The sequence below is a fragment of the Hydractinia symbiolongicarpus genome, chromosome 8 (assembly GCF_029227915.1).
Source record: "Hydractinia symbiolongicarpus strain clone_291-10 chromosome 8, HSymV2.1, whole genome shotgun sequence".
In the NCBI taxonomy this organism is placed as follows: Eukaryota; Metazoa; Cnidaria; class Hydrozoa; order Anthoathecata; family Hydractiniidae; genus Hydractinia; species Hydractinia symbiolongicarpus.
The window spans coordinates 28,342,071-28,359,943 of record NC_079882.1 but is presented as its reverse complement, the minus strand read 5'-3'; the positions used below and the strand labels follow the sequence as shown (position 1 = coordinate 28,359,943).

Genomic DNA, 17,873 nt, shown 5'->3' with positions numbered 1-17,873 from the left:
CTAATAGCTTTTAGCACTTCTACAGGATAATGTTTGCGTTTTGTTCGAATGACATTCGAACACTCATTCAATCACTTGAGGCTTCTTTCCACATGTATATATCAAACATTCGAATCGGTTAGGTCCCCATTTACGTTAAATAAAAGCGAAAAGGAAGCTGCTAATGTCATTGCAATCATTTTGGTAAGGGACAAAAAAATTGTTCGAGTTAAGGAGAGATTTAAGTACCAGAGGTTTGAGTTATAGAGAGTCCACTGTGTCTTGATATTGAAAAAAAAAGTTCATCAAATAGGTTCTATTGGCTTTAAATCACGTCACTATATCAACATTATAGGTTATCAAAAGGGTGGAAAGAGAATGTCAAACGAGGCGTAGCGTATTCCACGCTAGCAACCTTTAGCAATTTTTTCTTCCCTTTAATAGACCACTTTCCGCGTGACGTAGTTGTTTTAACTTCATTTTGAGAACAATGGGCATGCGCGCACGTTTGTTTAGGTAAAAAAGCAGGACTCGCACAGGGTAAAATAGTTTAATGCAGATTAAAGGTTTTTTGGGGTAGCATAAGATGCAAGATGAACTGGAATTAAATGTTAACTATATTCGTCTAATTATTCTTAAACAATTTCACTAATTTTGAGCGAATATTTCTTTTTTGGATGGATTTCTTTGATTATTGTGGTCTGTTATTTATATTTTCTGCCTACAGAAATGCTTGCGCATAAGCGAAAAAACAGCAAATTTTTTAACTTTTGTAAACATTGGCAAGTCATCTATTGGTTTCCTTTTAATATTAGTTGTCAATTGTTTCTCCTTCAAAGCACGCATTTAAAAAGAAGGAAAAGAAGAAGCATTTATTCTACAGTAATAGCTTACACAGTGGGATGTAAAATAAAAATTATATTAAAAAATTAGGCTATCACTGTAAAGAAACTTTATTAGCCTACGGATATGACAGGGGTCACCTTAAACAAACAAAAGAAACACAAAAAAACATATGCAAAACGCGTGAAAAAGAAAACAATTTCATGCTATATAAAATGTAAAAAAATATATATTTTTCATATAAACCAAATCAGTAGATTAAAGAAAAGTAGACCTGCGTTGTTTAAAAGGAATCAATCTAACTGCACAGCGTTCCAATCAACAAATACGATCAATAAAGTGGTGACCAGGTTTCCCCTTCATAATTGATAAGCTGCATTAGCAATTTGCATATCCTCGCGTTGAAAATGTTGAAATGAGTTTATTAAAATTTGCAACAACAAGCCAAATATTATATACTTGGACATATTAATTTGATTGATTGATTACGTTATATTGCCTTTGGAAAAATGTTGTGCGTAATTTTTGTAATATATTTTGCGAAATACGCGAAAATTAGTACGACCATCAATTAGTACCGTAATTTTTTTACTTTAAGCAACCTCTCATTTGTGCAGATAGCCTTTTTCCGAAAACTGAACAATATTTTTTCTCTTATTATTAGTGCGGGGGATTAGTGTAGGAGTTTTCGGTTTTTCCTCTCATTTAGTGCGGCTAGGGTCTAATTATAGTTATTTTTGACCTTTTATCGTTTCTTTCTCTTAACAATGGGGAAAAAATAATAAAAAAATAGATAAAAAATTTATTATAAATTTTATAGAACAACTTGTCTAATTACAAAAAAAATCCTTCTTATTTATGCAAAAAGGCATAGGAAGATTAGATTTATCCAATGTCATCGTCCAGCGGCTCCAAATTGTCGCCATCCAGAGATGTCTTGGTGAGATCAACCTCAAAAAGTACTTCATAATGATTGGTTAATTTTTAAGAATTTTGATCCTCTGCAATATTATATATGCTCAACATCATTTTACTTTGCCCGATGATGGGAGAAGGATCTCCCGAATCGTCACCTACTAAACTATCATGTTCAAGAAATGATAAACTTTCCATATGAATACTGAACAGACAAACCGAAATAATATCTTCAATAACTCAAAAAGTACGTTCGAGCTCTCCTGCGCGGGGACGAAAATGGCGTCTCCCCTGAAAAAAGCGCAGCATTCGGGCGCAACCGCCATCCCTCCCCCGACACACAATGAGGAAACGAAAGAAAAACAATCTTTCATAATGGCTTCCAAAGTTGCAGATAGTTGAGTAACCACATCACATCTATACCACTCACGAATGAAATAAAATGTAGCCCAGGTAACCTTTAACGACGTAGGAGTCTTTCCTTTAAAGTTTTAGGCCAAATATGTTTTCTCTGATTTATCTAGCTAAACAAGGAATATTCAGTCAGCCACACACAAAAGGGTAAAAATTATTGGGAGTTGCCTGATCATCGCCAGAGCCATTTCTTTAGATAATCACATAATAAGGGATGCTATATATGCTAAAATTCTCTCTTGGACATCCCGCTAACCAGCTATTCTCGGACCCGGTCAACATCTTCAAATGAGTGTTACGATTAAATTTACCAGCAAAAATTATTTAAGAAAGGAAATTTTTAATACCTTAAGATGATTATTAGAACAAGACTTATGTATATATAGCTAGCTAGCTAGTTAGCTATTATATAATATATTGTAATTTGAAGTTTTAAAACATTTTTTACTGCAGTTGTTTTTCATGGTCATTTCTTCATAAAACGTCAAATGTTTGGCTACTAATAGTAAATGTAGTAACTAACAATGTGTATGTTTTCATAAATTTTGATAATGCTAAATTTCAATATGTTGGTCATTTTTGTTGAGAATGATCAGATAATTTCAAGCATGTTAACCTGGATTCAAGAATAATGAGTTGCGGATGTTTAAAAAGTTCTGTATATGGGCATGCACTGACAGGCAGGAAAAGACGGACCACACAGGCAAAATTTGCTGATTTTTAGGAACATGTGATTGGAAATTTGTGGCAATCGTTTTCTCTCAATTATTATCACTGTTTAAGAGCAGACTTTACCAATTTTAGCATCAGCTTTTTCCACGCAATATTTACAATTGCACAGTCTGTTATTTATATATATTTTTTGCCTGTGTATTTGCATGCACATGTGAATTGTTCTCCATCATCATTCATCATCATTCTCGGCTTAACGTCCGTTTTCCATGCTAGCATGGGTTGGACGGGGTATATTAATGACCCTCTTCCAATCTGATCTAGACTGTGTTAGATCTAAACTCAACTTCCTCTCTATCAAGTCTGTCCTTATAACCTCCTGCCAAGTCTTTCTCGGTCTGCCTCTGGGCTTTGCCCCAGGAACTATCAAGTCTCTACACTTTCTTACCCAATTATCCTCCTCCATTCTTTCCAAGTGCCCCAGCCAATTCAATCTTCTTATCTGGATAACATCTTTAATTCTACGGAGACTTAGCCTGCTTCTTAGCTCATCTGAACTCTTTCTGTCTCTCAGACTGGCATTACACATCCACCTAACCATTCTCATATCATTCCTTTCTAAACGGTCAAGATCTTCCTGCTTCACTGCCCATGTCTCACTACCGTACAACATAACACTTCTTACACAGGCCTCATACAACCTACCTTTTACCTCAATTGACAGGACTCTGCTAGTCAGTAAAGGAAGTTACTCTCTAAACTTTTTCCAAGCAGAACCTATCCTGCAAGTAACACTTCTTCCAACACCCCCTTCACTGCCCAACATATCACCTAAGTAACAGAAGTTCTTAACTATCTCTAACGAGCCACTGTTGTACATCATTAAAGCTGGAAATACTTCATTCTCTATAATCTCACCTTTGCAACGCTTGCATACAAACTGTATGTCAGCTCTTAACCTTCCACTAATACTACTGCACTTCTTATGTACCCAATGCTTGCAAGTCTGACAAAAAATTGAGTTACTACCAACCCCTTTCCTGCAAACTCCACAAGGCCACTTTCCAACTACAAGGTCACACTTGGCTGCAATGCTACTTATTATGACTTTAGACTTTGCTGTGTTTACCTTCAGCCCTTTCTCTTCTAGTCCTTTCTTCCACTTCTCAAACTTTTCAACTAATTCTTCCATCGACTCTGCTATGAGAACCAAATCATCTGCATACAACAACTCCCATGGACAACCTGTTCTGAACTCCATCGACAGCGCTTCTAAGACTAGAATAAACAACAAAGGACTAAGTACAGAACCCTGATGTACACCAACATTTACACTAAATTCATCACTAAGTGAATCGTTAATCCTGACACGACTTCTAGCATTGCTGTACATAGACTGAACCATCGTAACTAGCTACTCATCCACACCTAATTTTCTCATAGCCCACCAAATAACTTTACGTGGCACTCTATCAAAAGCTTTCTCTAAATCTACAAAGGCAAAATAGAGATTCTTTCTCTTTCCTAAATACTTTTCCTGAAGCTGTCTGAGTAAAAATATTGCATCTGTTGTGCCACGCCCTGGAACAAAACCAAATTGCATCTTATCTATATCAATTCTTTCTCTAAGTAACTTATCAATCACTCTTTCAGTAACTTTCATTACTTGATCAACCAACTTCAAACCTCTATAGTTACCCCTTTCTAATGCATCACCCTTGCCCTTGAAACAGTTCACTATTACACTCGACTGCCACTCATTCGGAATAGCACCATCCTTTATAATCTGGTTAGCAAGATTTGTAATAAGCTCAACTCCAATATATCCAGATGCTTTTACCATCTCTGCAACAATACCTGATACTCCTGCAGCCTCGCCAATCTTCAATTTCCTAATAGCCTCCACTACCCATTTTGTCTTGATCTGCATAGCTGGCCCTTCTACGACATCATCATCAGACAAATTATCCTCGTCCCAATCAAACTCAGTGTTAAGCAACCTCTGATAATGATTCTTCCAAGCTACCCTTTTCTCCTCCTCTGTGCTAGCCAAAACACCTTCATCATTACGTATACACTTCTCACCTACAATATCTCTATTAGTCTTCTTCATTTGCTTTGCTATATCTTGAATACCTCATTGCGCTGATCTTCCCTTCTTAACACATCTGCAAATCTGTTTCTCTCTGCTTCTGATTTTGCCTTATACACTGCTGTACGAGCGCGACGCTTAGCTTCTAAGTAAATATTTTTACTACCACCTGACTTCCACTCTTTCCAAAGTTTCCTCTTTTCCTTTATACACTGGTCAACCTCATTATTCCACCACCATTTCCGTCTATGTCTAGCTGGTCCTGCAATTGGGAGCTAAAGGCCAGGCCTGTCAGATGCTTTGATCTACTTGGGGTACCGTAAATGATAAGTACCCACTCTCGAATAATCACCCCTCTGGAATAAGCGCCCACCCTTTATAATAATATTTTTATAAGTGCCCCTCTAAGCGCCACTCTCAATTATTTGAATATATTACTTATTTATATTACTTAATTTATTCTTTGTTTCAAAAATGCAATGGGAAGAGCACATTAATGAATTAATAGAAAAATACTAATTAAATATTCTAAAATTTGAACTATTGCATCTTGTTTAACACCTCACACAAAAAACCTTTTAATTAATGCACTTGTCATGCCATATTTCAACTACTGCTCCTCGGGATGGGCTTGTGCCACCCAAGGTAGATCAGGAAAACTAGAAAAACGATTAAAATGTGTCCGTACCTTTCTTGGGAGAGGGAATATTCAATGAATAATTTACTCATCAAAAATGATGCCATATTAGTTTTCAAAGCCATGAATCATATTGCTCCTGATTACATGCGCTCAAAATTCCTCTTGACAAAAAATTGCCATAACATCAAACAAGAGGAGCTTCAAAAAACAGGTTCACACTTCCCTTGGTTAACACGGAATTTGGCAAAAAAACCTTCTCATTTAGAGCTGCAAAAGTGTAGAATAATCTTCAAGACCAAGCCGCCTGTGATGGAAGTCTGCTTTCGTATATACGACTTTCATCTCTAATGTATTTGGCAAATTCTAATGGAGATCACTTTTTAACTTTTTAATTTTAATTTTTTATTCTTTTTCTTTTCAATTTTCACAGATTATAAATGTTACTATGTTTGATTGAGCTGAGGCAGTCTAAGGTTTATCATTTTTTGTTTCTTTTTTGTTCTAGTGGCCCCCAGTGGAAACAATCCACTAACTATATGTTTTTGTGATTTTCTGGGCTAGCCACTTTAAATATTTATTATTATTATTATTTTACTAGAGCTGAAGGGGGCGCTTATTCAAATATTTTTAAAATTAACTAAAGCAAACATGTTGTCAAGATTTTTGTTTAAAGGGAACCCGAGGTATAAAATGATGTTTGACTTATATTATAGAGGTTAAACAAGTCTTTTTAAATTTTTTAAAAAGTCCTTTTCGTTCTCAAGATATTCACATTTAAAGAATTTCAGATTTAATTATGTTGCATAAATTATGATGTCATTTTTAAGTAATTTAGCAAATTTTGACATTTTTTGTCATCAGTAATTTTAGACCTGTTAAGGGTATAAAGGTGAATTAATTAACATAATTTTGTTGCCAAAATGATACTTGTTTGCTCCTCCCAGGCCTCCTAAGTTTTGATGACCCCATAATTTGGGATCGGCATGTCGGTTCTCAATCATATTTTGTGGGTAGACATATAGGGCCTATACAAGCTTACCCACAAAATTTTATTGCAAACCAAGTTACAAATCATTGGAAAAAAATTAAAAGACCTAGGACGAGTGTCATTTTGGTAAAAGAATTTATGTTAATCAATTGACCTTTATAATGTCTATGCATTGAGAAAGTTTGAATGCACATCCCTTAACAGGTCTAAAATTATTGAAATTAAAATGACTGAGAATGTCTAAAAAATTTTAAATGGGAATATCTTGAGAACAAAAAGAATTTAACTGTAGGGAGATGTAAAGTATTATAAAATGTACTGAAAGGACATGTTTTTTATACATGCTATGTATTTACCTGCTGTTTTTATATTTTACTATTATAGTTCCTCAAAAAGAAAGCTTTAACATGACAGAAAAATTTTTTTTATTATAAGCTTCATATCGATTTACTGCCCCTCTTGAATAAGCACCTACTCTAGAAGTAAAAATTTTAAATAAGTGCTTAATTTAGCATTTATAGTATTTACTTTTATGAAGTATGATTCTTCTATGTTGTTCTATGTTGTTATCCTAAAGAATATGCAATGCAATATATATAACCCTACAATATGTATATAATATCAAAATTTCGTTTTTTTTTCAGTAATTTCACCTCATCATGTCTATTGAACAATACGTTCTGGGAAATGTCATTGGTAAAGGCAGCTATGGCGAGGTCACATTGGCAAGGCATAAAAAGGATAAAAGACAGGTATGTCTAATCTCACTGTACTACTCAAAACCTGAGTAGAGTTTTTTATGTGGTATGTGTTAACTAAACTTTCTATTGTAGTAAATGGATTGTTTCCAACTTTTCTGTTGAATTTAAAAAGAAGAACTTCAATTAGTACTATGAAAAAATGAATTTGGGAAGAACAAGTTTTTAATTTTAAATGTTTTATAATGCCATCAGTAGCACAGCCATATCCACTAATATGTTTTTTGTTTTGTTTCCTCGTTCCCACCAAGGATCATACTCTTTCGGAATGCATTTTTTTGTAGCAGACATTTAAAATTATGGTATCAACCTACATATTTTTAGTATGTCATCAAAAAGATTGACCTCCATAATGCTTCACCAAAAGAACGACTTTTTGCCCAACAAGAGGTATGCAGTCATTATTTTGTTATGTGACATGTAGCAGTCACAATTTGAGAGGAAAAGAATTCTAGATTCTACTGTTTTTATTTCTTTTTTTTTCAAATTTTCTAACATTTAGTGATGTGTATAAACAATGAATGTATTTGCCAACTTAATAAAATGGGCAGTGAATTACTTTGTATGTCTGTTGTAAATCGGCTTTGACCACGAAGAAAATAATAATGTGCAACAATGCTAATTTTTGAAGATTGTTATGAAAAAAATAAGAACTTTTTTAAATCTGAAATGAATAGGGTTCGGATTTAAAAACACATTTCTCAGCAATCACATGCAAAAATTAAATATATAACTATTGTGTTTGCAAATTTAACATAAAACATAAAAAATGGTTTGCAAATTTTATGTTTTCTTTTATTTCTAACCCTGAGTGACCTAAACAGGAAACTGTTTTGTCACTATTTTTGTTTTATTTAGGTTGAAATTTTATCGAAGCTTAGACATCCAAATATTGTTTCTTATAAAGAGTCATTCCAAACATCTGATGGGGGTTTATCAATTGTAATGGGCTATTGTGAAAGCGGAGATATGTACACTAAATTAAAAAAACAAGCAAAAATTGGAGAATATTTGGAAGAAACACAAATCGTTGAATGGTTTGTCCAGATTGCAATGGCACTTCAGGTTTCTAACACTTTTGTATATTTTAAAACTACGTTATGCTCAATAACAGTATTTGTTTAATTTTATTTACTCCATTTTTATTGACTTTGTTTCTTAGTATATGCACGATCGACATATTTTGCATCGAGATTTAAAGACACAAAACATATTCCTCACAAAAAGTAAAATTATAAAGGTAAGTCTCATTGATTGTATGTAAAACAATTTGTTGACAACTCAGTTTCCTTTATATATATTTAGCTTTAATTTAAACTGATAGACCAATGAAGTTCAAACTCTGTGTAGGTTCAAACCTGCCCTAAAATTTTATTATATATCATATAATATATAATAAAAAATTTTTTATAGATCTTGATGATATAATTATATTAAACTTTTATTGAAAACTTGTTTAGTGGCCTCCACTATTAAGAATAAAATTGAAAAATTTCAAGAATAAGGTAGGGTCAAATAAATATGAAAAACAGGAATAAATTTTATGGTTGATGTGTTATTAATAAAGATTTATTATTTTTCACTAGCTTGGCGATTTAGGCATTGCTCGTGTCTTAGACAGCAATTTAGACATGGCAACAACAATGATAGGTACACCATATTACATGTCACCTGAACTCTTCTCTAACAAACCATACAATCACAAATCAGATGTGTGGGCGCTTGGTTGTTGCATTTATGAAATGGCTACTTTAAAACATGCATTCAATGCAAAGGATATGAATTCCTTGGTGTATAAGATCTTAAAAGGAAAGGTACACCATTTTATTTTAGTATTCCAAGCATTTTATGTGTTTACATATTCTTCAACACTATAAAATTTACTTTGACAAAATAGTAAGATGGTAAATGTTGCAATCTACCAATGCTGCTTTTTCAAAATAGCATCAAAAATAATTGCAGATTTTTTTTAAAACAAAACAAAAAAAAAGAACTATTTAATATCTATGTATGTAATACATTGTCATCTTTACAATTCACCTTATATGCTTAATCAATTTCCAAGAACTAAAACTATAACAAATAACGAGTTTTAATTTTTGATCTTTTTTTTATGTAAATGTATGATTGCATTTAGACACCTGCAATGCCAAAACATTATACAGCAGAACTGCAAGAAATTATAAAATCTATGTTGAACTACAGTCCTAACCTTCGACCCAGTGCATCACGTATCTTACGTCATCCATTTATCAAAAAACATATAGCAATATTTCTTGAGGGAACCAAAAACAGGTAAAATTTTCTAATCTCCAGTTATCTCTACATAATTGCAGGGTGGTCATGCATGCTGATAACATTAAACACTTGACAGTACTGTATGTTTATAATATAATAGTACTCAAAAACCTGTCTTTTCCATTGAAATACACTTGTGTATACAGGAAGTTAAAAAAAGAGTGATAACCTTAATAAGGTTACTAAAGGGAAGAGGTTATCCAGGAAAAAGCTGTGTGCAACCATTCATACGCACAGAATACGGTTATTATTTTAAAAACAGTTTTATAATGATAACTTTCTGACAGTTTAAGAATAAAAGAAGATGTTTAGACTTTGCACAAAAACGTTTTCACATACAATTTGTCAAGTTTAATACATACTTTTCTGTTGTCTATGTTGCCCTATTTTTCAATGCAAGATGTCATCACTAAGGTTATAAAGGGAAGCTGAATATAAATAAGCTATGGGTTTTTTCATAAATTATAAGGCAGTAAAGCTTGAATAACAGGATGTTTATTTTTTGTTTTAGAAGAAAAAGCCGTGATGAGAAGCCACGCAAAGCAACACCCAAAGTATCAAAGAACTCTAGATATAGTGAATCGTCTGTGGGATCCAACAGCAATGCTGAAGTGATTGCAACGGCTTCCAAAGTTGAATTAGATATACTTGATGTTAATGACAACCCAGACGAATGCATACAAAATAAAAAAGTACCTGATATTTTGCCTGACAGAAAGGAAAGAGAAGCACAAAAAGACAGTTCTTTAGAACATAAAAAAACTGATAAGTTGAAAGTTAAACATGGTAACGACGCAGGACCTGATTTGGGATCATGCTCTGATCCCTCAGATAGTGATAAGTACAAAGATTTACCTGGGAATGAAAAGTCTTCACATGTGAGAAAAGTATTAAGTGAGAAAGTACAAGCAAAAACTAGACTAAAAAAAGAGGAAATATTGTCAAAGAAGAATGAAAAAAATCATAGAGAACTTCAAATTAGAAAAAAATCAGAAGAAAAATTACCTCAGACTCCATCTGAAGAACGAGTTTCACGTAAAACTTCAGATGGGAAATCGCCACGTAGACGTAGACAGGAGGTATGGATTTTTTTTGTTGTTGTAATTAAGTTGTAATTGTAGATGTTGTATTGGCGAATGTAACAAAATAAGGGCGTTGTACAATTTATAAAGATATTTAAAAAGGGTTTGTGGGTTTCATGGAAGTATACCTTTAGTTTAACTGTTCTATTTACGTGCCCACCATAAAAAATCAAAGAAGATGTCCATATGGGGTAAGGCGAAACCAGAATGGGATATATTTTTGTTGGACTTTAATAGTGCTTTATAATTGTTCTCTCTTAGCTTTCGAAACGACCTCTTCCAGTGTGTCCAGTCCCAAATGAAAATAATACACCAAAACTACCTCCACCAAGGTTTAAAAGTGACATAGAAGAAAAACCCAGGTAACTTTTCTACAATGTTTGTTTATTTTAGCAAGCGTTAAATTAGAATTTTACAAGATTAAAACTTCAAATGAGCTTAATAAACGCAAGGAGTCCATTCAAGGGCACAGAAAGATGCAATTTCCATAAATACGTTCTATATAATCTTGTTTATTTTATCATGTTTTCCTTTTTTTGTTGGAATAATGGCGTTTTACATATGTTATGTGTATTTAAAGAAATCTGATAGTATATTGTAAAAAATACACATAAACTAGTCTATTTCAGTCTGTTAGATACTCAATTAAATGATTGTTACAAAATTCATTTCCAGTTTTGTGTGATATAAAAAAAACGAAAAACGAAGTATATTATTGTCATTTTCTGTCTTGTTGTAGTAATCAGGAAGCTGCTAGAGACCAGTGCAAAACACCCAAGGTTCGTATATTTTTCTTATTTGCACCTACCACTGTGGGTACATGTAATATAGATTCGATATGCTCTCTTGTTTGGATGCTTAAATTTGTCTCGACTTTCTACTTAGTCAGAAAAAGAGGTCAAAATTTAAATTAATCATAAACAGATTCTAAAGTATTTCCTTCCTTTTTACCTTGTCTCATGTGTCAGTTGTTAATTCGATAAAGAGAAAGTTACCTTCGCTCGTAATGAAGTTGACATCACGAAATAATTATTTTCTTGTCTTTACAACTTATAATACGCGTTGTGTTGACATCAAAGTAGATTTTTCACTTAGTGGCTATCTGACTACCTTATTTTCAGAGAAATTTCATGTTGTTAAAGTTTACGTTCTAATCTAGGTTTCGTCCGGCGTACCAAATTTAGCAGCGAGGAGAAAGCGCCGCCAACGACAACAGGAACTAGAATCGCAAATGAGTCAACCAGCGTTGCAAAAACGTGGCTCTGAAAGCAGTCTTTCTGGTCGTAAGTTTGCTCGCTTATTTGTTCGCTTGCTTTTTATTGGTTCTAGTCTTTTATTTGTTAGTGCTATTTTTTTCTTTATTTATTTCTTTGCTCGATCAGGAATATCCAGAATGTTGTTAACATCTAGAACAGAAGGAGTTATTTGTTTAATTTTTTATTTTCTAGTAAGCTACCCTTCCTACACACCTCGGTCGCATGAAGAGATAATTAAAGAGCATTTGCAAAGAAGATCTACCGTTGACGAACCTGACAGTGTGGATGGACCACAAAGGAGTAACTCACTGGTAAGGGTATTTTTACATCATACGCTACGCATACAGTTTGAAACAAAAAATTCTGAAGGGAAGGGTAAACATTGTCACATCGTCTAACTTTGACAACACGTCTCATTTTCATATATGACATGCAGGGGATGGACACTCACTTAAACAAATTTTTAATATAATTACAATATATATTATTAACAAGTATTATTAAACGACTAACTTACACTATTCGAAGCAAATTCTCTGTCATAAATTATAAACACATATACAAAATAAAGGTAGTTTTTTCTTGGACAGAATCAATAGCAGAAGTAAGCCAGAAGATTAGAGAAACGAAAGCTCTGGTGCAGAATTAAACTTAGTACCATTAAATTACTTTCATAATTCGTGTTGGAAGGGACCCCGAAGTCAAAACGATGTTGGATTTATCTTGAGCTAAGAAAGTTAACATGTTTTTAAAAAGCTCTTTTCGTTCTAAAGATATCTGCATCTGGATTTAACTATGATGTGAGGTTTAAAGTGTGACAAATTTTAATATTTCATAGTCATAAGTAATTTTAGGTATATTGATTATTACAAAAAAAAAAATATGCCGAAATGAGACATATTTGCTTGATCCATGCCTTTTAGATTTTTGCTGATAAAGCAATAATTTGGAATATGCACGTCAATTTTTCATAAATTTGGTAGGTCAGCTTGTATATTAAAATGTAAGCAGGTGTGCAGATCCGAAGTGTTTCGATCGTCAGAAAACATTTAAGAGGTCTGGGACGAGTGTTATTTTTGTAAGATTTTTCACAATATTTATTAACCCGTGTATTATCCATGCATCGATGAAATTTGAATGTATTTTGCTCTAGAGGTACAAAAATTACTGTGACAGAAGTATGCTATTTCTTTGACATCATAATTTATGCAGCATAATTTAATTTGAAATTCTTTAATTGCTAATATCGTTAAAACGAGAAATGTTATCTAAAAAATAAAAGCCTTGTTAAAAAAAATTTTAACCCCTATATTATAAGTCAATCATCGTTTTTCACCTCGGGATTCCTTTGAATTCTTTAATAGTTAAAACCTATTTTTAAATATAAAAAATGTCCGTCCTGTGTTAATTTCCAAAACTTTTATACGCTATACCTTTCGACAGATTTTTGGCTTGCTTTATTTGCGGTAAAGGCTTCCGTGAATTTTCTGCGAAATATTGGCGGCAGAAATTACTGGAAAAACGTAATCTCAGATTATTATCTTTAGTCTTCTTGCATGTTTGTTTTGGTATTTGGTCTTTAAGCAATGACTTGTTTTGACTTGCAGCAGAACTTTTGAAATTAGACGTCTCATTAAACCTACTTTTGTGTAAACCAACATTTTTATTTGAGTTGTACGTACTGGACATTTTCACCGGCTTGTGTATACCGTCTGTTATTTCTTTATGATTTTTTTTTATATTATTTTGTTGTGGGTGGAAGGGAAATATGTAAATAAGAAACAGATGTTTTTAGGTTGTAAATATTTTTACCGCCGTTATTAGTTTTTTTCTTTTCTTTTTTGTCAATTATATGTTGAACGAGAAGATATAAGTTATTAACCTACATAATATTTCCAGCTTTAATGGATGTGTTACGCGCAGCTTATATCTTATTCTAAGTACGGATAGGTGTTGTTAGGCCCTAGATACATCATGGTATTTTTTACCCATGAAATGTTTACCCTTGCACCTCTCATTGATTCACTCGGTGGTCTCGTGTAAGCTCGACAAGAGAAATAATAATTTATTGATCGGGAAATGATTAGAAAGGATACTTACCTGAAATATTTGCCAGTGTGCTAAACGACTGATTTACGTGTGAATGCGAACACATAAATTGTAAAACTTGTTTAAATTTTGCCCTGAGACAATACGCAGAAAAACAGTTACCACTCCTTAAAACTCCTCAAATCTGTGAAAGTAAAATTTTTAACAACTGTCTTCTCAAATAAGTGAGAGTAAATTTTTTTTCTTAAATTCACTCAATTTTAATTTTATGACCTGTTTTTTTTTTTTGAAAATGCATAAAAATGCTGATATAGAAATAAATTTTTTGCACCCATGGTATCACCTTTAGAATCTCAATACCCTTATTTTTTTTGAAAAAATATAAAGATCTCCTCGAATCTCCTCATTTTTTTTATGAAATCTTCTAAAAATGGGTTAAAAATTTTTAATAAAAAGTCCTTAAATCTCCTCAAATTTTATTATTCTGTAAAAAGAGTAGCAAACCTTAAAAAATAACAGTAAAAATTTCGAAAGTAGTCATGGAATGATGTCTTTTATTAACTCCCCTTAAATCCTTTCATTAAGCTCTTGTCTCAATTAAATGATTCACTCGATTTAACGTCCCTCTCAATTTTAGCAATCGATTGACGCTGAAAGCGGATCCGAAAACGACGACACAGAAACGTCACAAGAAAAGTGTAATAACGACGTCTCTAACTTGATCGTTACTTTGCAAGCTACTCTCAAAATGGATTCAAAGTCGAAACATCGAAGTTCTCCTGAGGATAGCGTGGATGCTGACGATGCAGGTGTCCCATTTCTTGTTTCTTTGTTCGTACAATGTTAGGATATATCGTTACGTAAGGCATTGCAGCCATTGTACTAGTCGATAAGCTCATGGAAGATCAATGATTCAGATAAACAATGGAAATTGCATGTCGAAATTGCCCCTCACAAACACAGACTGGTGATTCTCAATGAATTCTCCACAAAATGGACTAGTATATACTTCAATTAATAGAGTTATGAATTGCAATAAATTAAATCATGGTTTTCAAATGAGAAGCTTGATATGATTGATATGATAAATAAATTTTTATCTCGAGCCTTGAAAATTCTTTCAAGATTGAATTCAATAGATTTTGGATTAAGTTTTGAGAAATTTCTCTACTTTACTTATAAAAAAATTTATAGCGTTGTCAATATTACATAGTTGATGACAATTCTCTAGCGAAGCAAAGAGGATATTTTTTAATCCCTTGTCCTTATTTCAGGTAACGATTTTTCGCCTTCGGCGTCTGGAAGATTAAAAGATCGAATAAAACGACTGAGAAGGTTTGTACTCATAAGCTTTGTTTGTTTTCAATCAAAACTTTAACTTCTTTTGAAACTCTGTTTTATTATTTATGAATTTTTGTTTTGGATTTTCACATCAGAAACATATTTTAAATAAAGTATGTGATAATTTCGATAACGATTTGCAAATGTTTTTGCTTAAGGAATTTCTCTAACATGTTGTGAGAATTAAACTTAAATCGCATACAGGTGCGAATGGAGGTTAAATATTGTCTCAATGTTCAACTTTTTGAGGAGCCTTAATATTAATAAATAGGTCAATACAGGTGCGAATGGTTGTTATATATTATATATTGACCATGCATGTTTTCCCACTATAAGCGTTTTGGTTTTAATCACCCATAAAATTGCTGCAATTTCACATTATACGGAAGACATCAAGATTTTTACCACTAAGAAAACAATTGACGTCAAATATACCTAAATTTACAGGTTTCCTCTTGGACATTTTTGGTAAAAATGGACGGGACCCCAGCGCCCTGGATAAAAGAGGCAACACATATTTGCTTTTTTTTCGTCAACTTTGCGCAGCGTTCGTTTATGTTTGTTTACGCAAAAAAATTTAATAATATTGGTCATAACATTGTTATAAAGGATGTTGGTCACCAGTAGCTAAATTCCCACTATATTTTTTAGATAACATTACGTAGACTTAATATTGTCTATTATAGTATAGTTGCTGGAATGCTGTATATTTTATGTTCACCGTCTGTATACAATTTTTTTTCTGTTCAGTGAATGCATTTCTGGTCTCGGAGAAGCCATCTTACATGAAGCATATAGAATTATTGATACCCAAACGGAGGAGAGTGTCGAGGTAATAAAAACATTAGAACGCGTGTCACCCCTCGCTTAAATCATGATTTAAAATTATTTCTGTCCCCTGTCCGAATTTCTTTTTTCAAAAGTATTGATTTCTAAATTCATGTTTGGCATCTGTGAATATATACTATTTTTTAAACAAGGCTAAATTTAAACAATCGTCCCCTAAAATAGTCAAGATCTTAAACTTAAGTGGTCAAAAATAGTGTAAAATAAATACCCTCAAAATTTTTTCTAGGTAAACAGTTACTAAACAATTTTTTTCCCTCCGAAGTAGCGATATAATGGTTGCAAAGTATCAAAAATTAAGTTCTTATCAAGACGCGCGTAGTCCTAATGCTTGTATGTAGTGTGGTAACCAAGCATCGATTAGTTGTTGCTAGCGTCGTTTTTAAATGACGATGTTACTATAAATGGCGCCAACAACGTGTACTATTTTTTTCGTGCAGTCTCTAATTAATTTTTTTTGCTGTTATCTTCTAGCCTGCATTAGTTAAGTTGATGGGGAAACAGAAGTTTGAAGATTACGGTGGCCAGATATGGCAGTTAAAGTTTTGCGAAGAATTTAAATTATGATCTCATGTGATGACGCATAAATATGTGTCTGTGTGTTAGCGGCAGTTGTGCTTAGTTACGTCACAACAGAAACGTTGTCATGGAAACTCACCCATTATATCTATGAAGAAATCATAATATAAGGAATCTGATAATAATTTGTGACGATGCAAAAACTTTTACGAGTGTATTTATTTTTATAAGAAATTATGAACATTTTATTTTTCTGATAAATAATAATTAATTTTGTAAATATGTGCATAGAATAAATTTTGGCTTAAAAACAAAAATGTCTCTCTGGCGGCCTGTGCTTACATACCATTTTGATTTTGCAACGATGTTTCGCCAATGTTATGTTACTGTAGCAATAAAAATCTTTCTTGGGTTGAAGGGGAAGCGGTGCAAATGAGTTGAAGAAGGTCACCTACTGTAGCAGATAATAAACCAATATGATAGACCTGATCCTCGATAACTAAATCTTAACCTTAATCTCTAGATGTCAGGGTTGGCTTAAATTTTGACGTAGTTTTTGCAAAACTAAACATCAAACAGAATTCTTCTGTTTGTCTTGGCATAGAATGAAAGTCAGTTATTAAGAAGGAATTAAAATCAGAATGATTATTTGATTAAGTTTTGTTTACTGCATGCGTTGCTATGACTACACTTTAATCTCTCGTAAACCTGTTGACAATAAGGCTTTGTCACCAAAAAAAATGTCAAAGTTTTTTGCTGTGTCACGTAAGATTTTAACTCACACATGTGGGTGCTTCTGGTGTGCTAACTCTCTTTAATCCTTTATGTTTGTGGGGTGTTATATAAACATGGGTACAAATTTTATTTTAAGATTTGATAAAAGTCGATAGTTAGCTGCAAATATTGAATTTAGAGGGTTTAAGGTCAGTCATGGTGGACGCCATTTCTTGGTCCCTCCACTTTGAAAATTGTGTGTTAGTCCACTTTGGCCGCATCGATTAACTTTTATGGTTTTCGGACATTAAAAAATTCCCTTTTTAGTTTTTTTATTATACTAGTTTATTATACTTTAGTTATTTTATTATACGGGTTGCCCATCTTTTTTATACCACATTATGCGCGTCTCGCTACTTGCGGTACCATTTTGCGTGACAGACAGACAGACGTATACGGGTATTACA

At 32.9% G+C, this 17,873-nt stretch overlaps 1 protein-coding gene across 1 annotated transcript; it reads left to right on the top strand.

The window, feature by feature from the left end:
* The first annotated feature begins 2,057 nt into the window (after positions 1–2,057).
* Positions 2,058–17,009, top strand: LOC130654503 (serine/threonine-protein kinase Nek4-like). Its single transcript, XM_057457097.1, has 16 exons — positions 2,058–2,190; positions 7,188–7,295; positions 7,626–7,691; positions 8,160–8,366; positions 8,464–8,541; positions 8,888–9,115; positions 9,439–9,596; positions 10,111–10,678; positions 10,943–11,043; positions 11,421–11,460; positions 11,841–11,964; positions 12,130–12,248; positions 14,624–14,795; positions 15,261–15,321; positions 16,078–16,159; positions 16,648–17,009. The coding sequence occupies exons 2-16, from the start codon at positions 7,203–7,205 to the stop codon at positions 16,738–16,740; spliced, it is 2,190 nt and encodes a 729-aa protein (XP_057313080.1). The 5' UTR covers positions 2,058–2,190; positions 7,188–7,202; the 3' UTR covers positions 16,741–17,009.
* Positions 17,010–17,873: the final 864 nt, after the last annotated feature.

Bases quoted from the DNA above. Each gene is read 5' to 3' on its own strand.
- LOC130654503 (XM_057457097.1), top strand. From the start codon at position 7,203: ATGTCTATTGAACAATACGTTCTGGGAAATGTCATTGGTAAAGGCAGC. The intron at 7,296-7,625 runs GTATGTCTAATC...ACATATTTTTAG, and splicing joins ATAAAAAGGATAAAAGACAG to TATGTCATCAAAAAGATTGA. The intron at 9,116-9,438 runs GTACACCATTTT...GATTGCATTTAG, and splicing joins ATAAGATCTTAAAAGGAAAG to ACACCTGCAATGCCAAAACA.